Source organism: Medicago truncatula, chromosome 1, assembly GCF_003473485.1.
Source record: "Medicago truncatula cultivar Jemalong A17 chromosome 1, MtrunA17r5.0-ANR, whole genome shotgun sequence".
NCBI lineage: Eukaryota > Viridiplantae > Streptophyta > Magnoliopsida > Fabales > Fabaceae > Medicago > Medicago truncatula.
The window spans coordinates 42,244,265-42,246,394 of record NC_053042.1 but is presented as its reverse complement, the minus strand read 5'-3'; the positions used below and the strand labels follow the sequence as shown (position 1 = coordinate 42,246,394).

The 2,130-nt window shown below is 31.9% G+C and overlaps 1 protein-coding gene across 1 annotated transcript; it reads right to left on the bottom strand.

Moving 5' to 3' along the window:
• Positions 1–385: 385 nt before the first annotated feature.
• Positions 386–1,777, bottom strand: LOC120578830 (transcription factor MYB87). Its single transcript, XM_039831156.1, has 3 exons — positions 1,490–1,777; positions 1,030–1,325; positions 386–914 (listed from the first exon to the last, which is right to left on the bottom strand). Exons 1-3 carry the CDS (start codon positions 1,775–1,777, stop codon positions 386–388), a joined length of 1,113 nt encoding a protein of 370 aa, XP_039687090.1.
• Positions 1,778–2,130: the final 353 nt, after the last annotated feature.

The window sequence follows — 2,130 nt, the reverse complement described above, 5'->3', positions numbered from 1 at the left end:
ATGGTTGCATTTAGTTATCAGTATTTGATTATATTCATCATCCTAGTTAAATAAAACTTGAAAATTATAACATATGTTTAACTCAATTATGTACACATTCATATATATATATATGTGGGGGTAACATTCTTAAAACAGAAGCTTTGAAATGACTTTAGAATGTAGTTAACTAAAACCAGCTGAAACAAATGTATAAGAGGAGCAATATATATACTCAAGAAAAAATATACTCTTATAGAAGCTCTGAAACATATGCTGACAGTAGAATACATTAAATTGATATATCAAATAAGGTTGTTTAGACAAAACATTCGTGATACATTTTGTGGTAGAATGAATGCCATGCAGGTGTCTAATGGCATCATTGTGTCAAGATAACTCATAGTCAAACCAAATAACCGTATAAGTAATCCTCAAAGAAAATGATCTGGTTTTCATCAACACCTTCCTCCAAAGCAATTGCCTTCTTCCAGTTATTTATCTCTGACATCTGATGTTGAGTCTCCATAGGTAGTGGGAGTGGAGGCAGATCTGACTGCATTGCCATGCAAGTGTCTAAGGCATCACTAACATCGTATGGAAGCTTGTCATGCAAGTTATTGTCATCGTCATTCACTAATGTGCTGAACATGTCATCCCAAAGTTCCGGATTCATTATGTCGTCATGGTTTACTTCAACATCGCTCTCCGAAGAAATTTGCTTCTTCCCTTTCTCATCAACCAAATTTGTCTCAAAGTGCATGCGAATAGTATCCAAGCTTTCCCAATTCTCTTGTGTATATAACATAGACTCCAATGAACCACTTTTATATGGAGAAATTGATTGTGACAACTGATATTGAGTCTCCATAGGTTGTGGATTCTGAGGATAGCCCATATTTGGAATGGATATAGTAGAAGTTCCAACGCCATCCCTGAAATCGATGAAAGTACGTAATTGTAAATTTAACATATAAATTTTTACGGAAAATTATTATTAATATCGGCGTAACAAATATAAAAGAGAATGGCATTGCATAATCAACTCACCTATCAATCAATGTAGAAGTAGTATGATTGCATGTAGAAGTACTTCCCACATTATTGAAGAACATATTTGAATCATCAAATAAGTTTGTATGCAGAATTTGATTACCAAATTTAATTACTTCTGGTATCTTAAATTTGTTTTCTTGTGAATTCCTTATTCTTTTTCCATTACTACTATTCAAACCATCAACCAGTTCCATGTTGTTGTCAGGGAAGGGTGACAAGCAATGTCTTTGATGTTTTCTTTTTCTTGCGTTCCAAAAGTTCTTGATGTCATTATCGGTTCTTCCAGGCATCTGTCACAAAAAGAATGAATACAAATTAAAATTAATGACACAAGTGGTAAATATTAAATAATAGTATTTAATTAAATTGCACAACATGTGATCTAATGAATATGGTTGCAGTTTCAAATAAAAGAAAAAGAAAAGGAAGAAGTAAAGCATGAACAAAAATATACCTCGAGAGCCATCTTAGACCATTTGAACTCACCAAACTTAGAAAATAACTCAAAGAATTTTTCTTCTTCTTCTTTGCTAAATGGACCCTTTCTTAAATCAGGTCGTAGAGTATTATACCATCTAAAACGGCAACTGTTTCCACAGTGTGCAAGTCCCGTGTTCTTTGATACCTCTTTCCAATTTCCGGTTCCATGTTTTTCAACATATGCTTTTAATATTTCATCCTCTTCTTTTGACCATAATGTTCCTTTCTTCAACCTTTTATTAGTATCGGACGATGAAGGCATGATGTTACTTGTTTTACTAAACCCTTAAAACTGATGAGAGACTATTTCAGTTTTGTTATGTGATGTGAATAGCGCGGTTTAAGTTTATATATATGTATAGGATTAACTGAATTTCAGAAGATCCAGGATATTAGAGAGTGTTTTAACCTATATAAACTATATAACTTATCCCATTAATATTGCAATGCATATCACCAATATTGTTACTTTTACGTGTAAACTATGATATATAGTACTAACTAACTAACTAATGGATCAAAATAATTAGTAAAAGATAAAATAAAACTTCAGTTTAATAAAGATAAAACTTGAATTAACTAGGATTCACTTTAAACAATTCTAAATGGAAATTT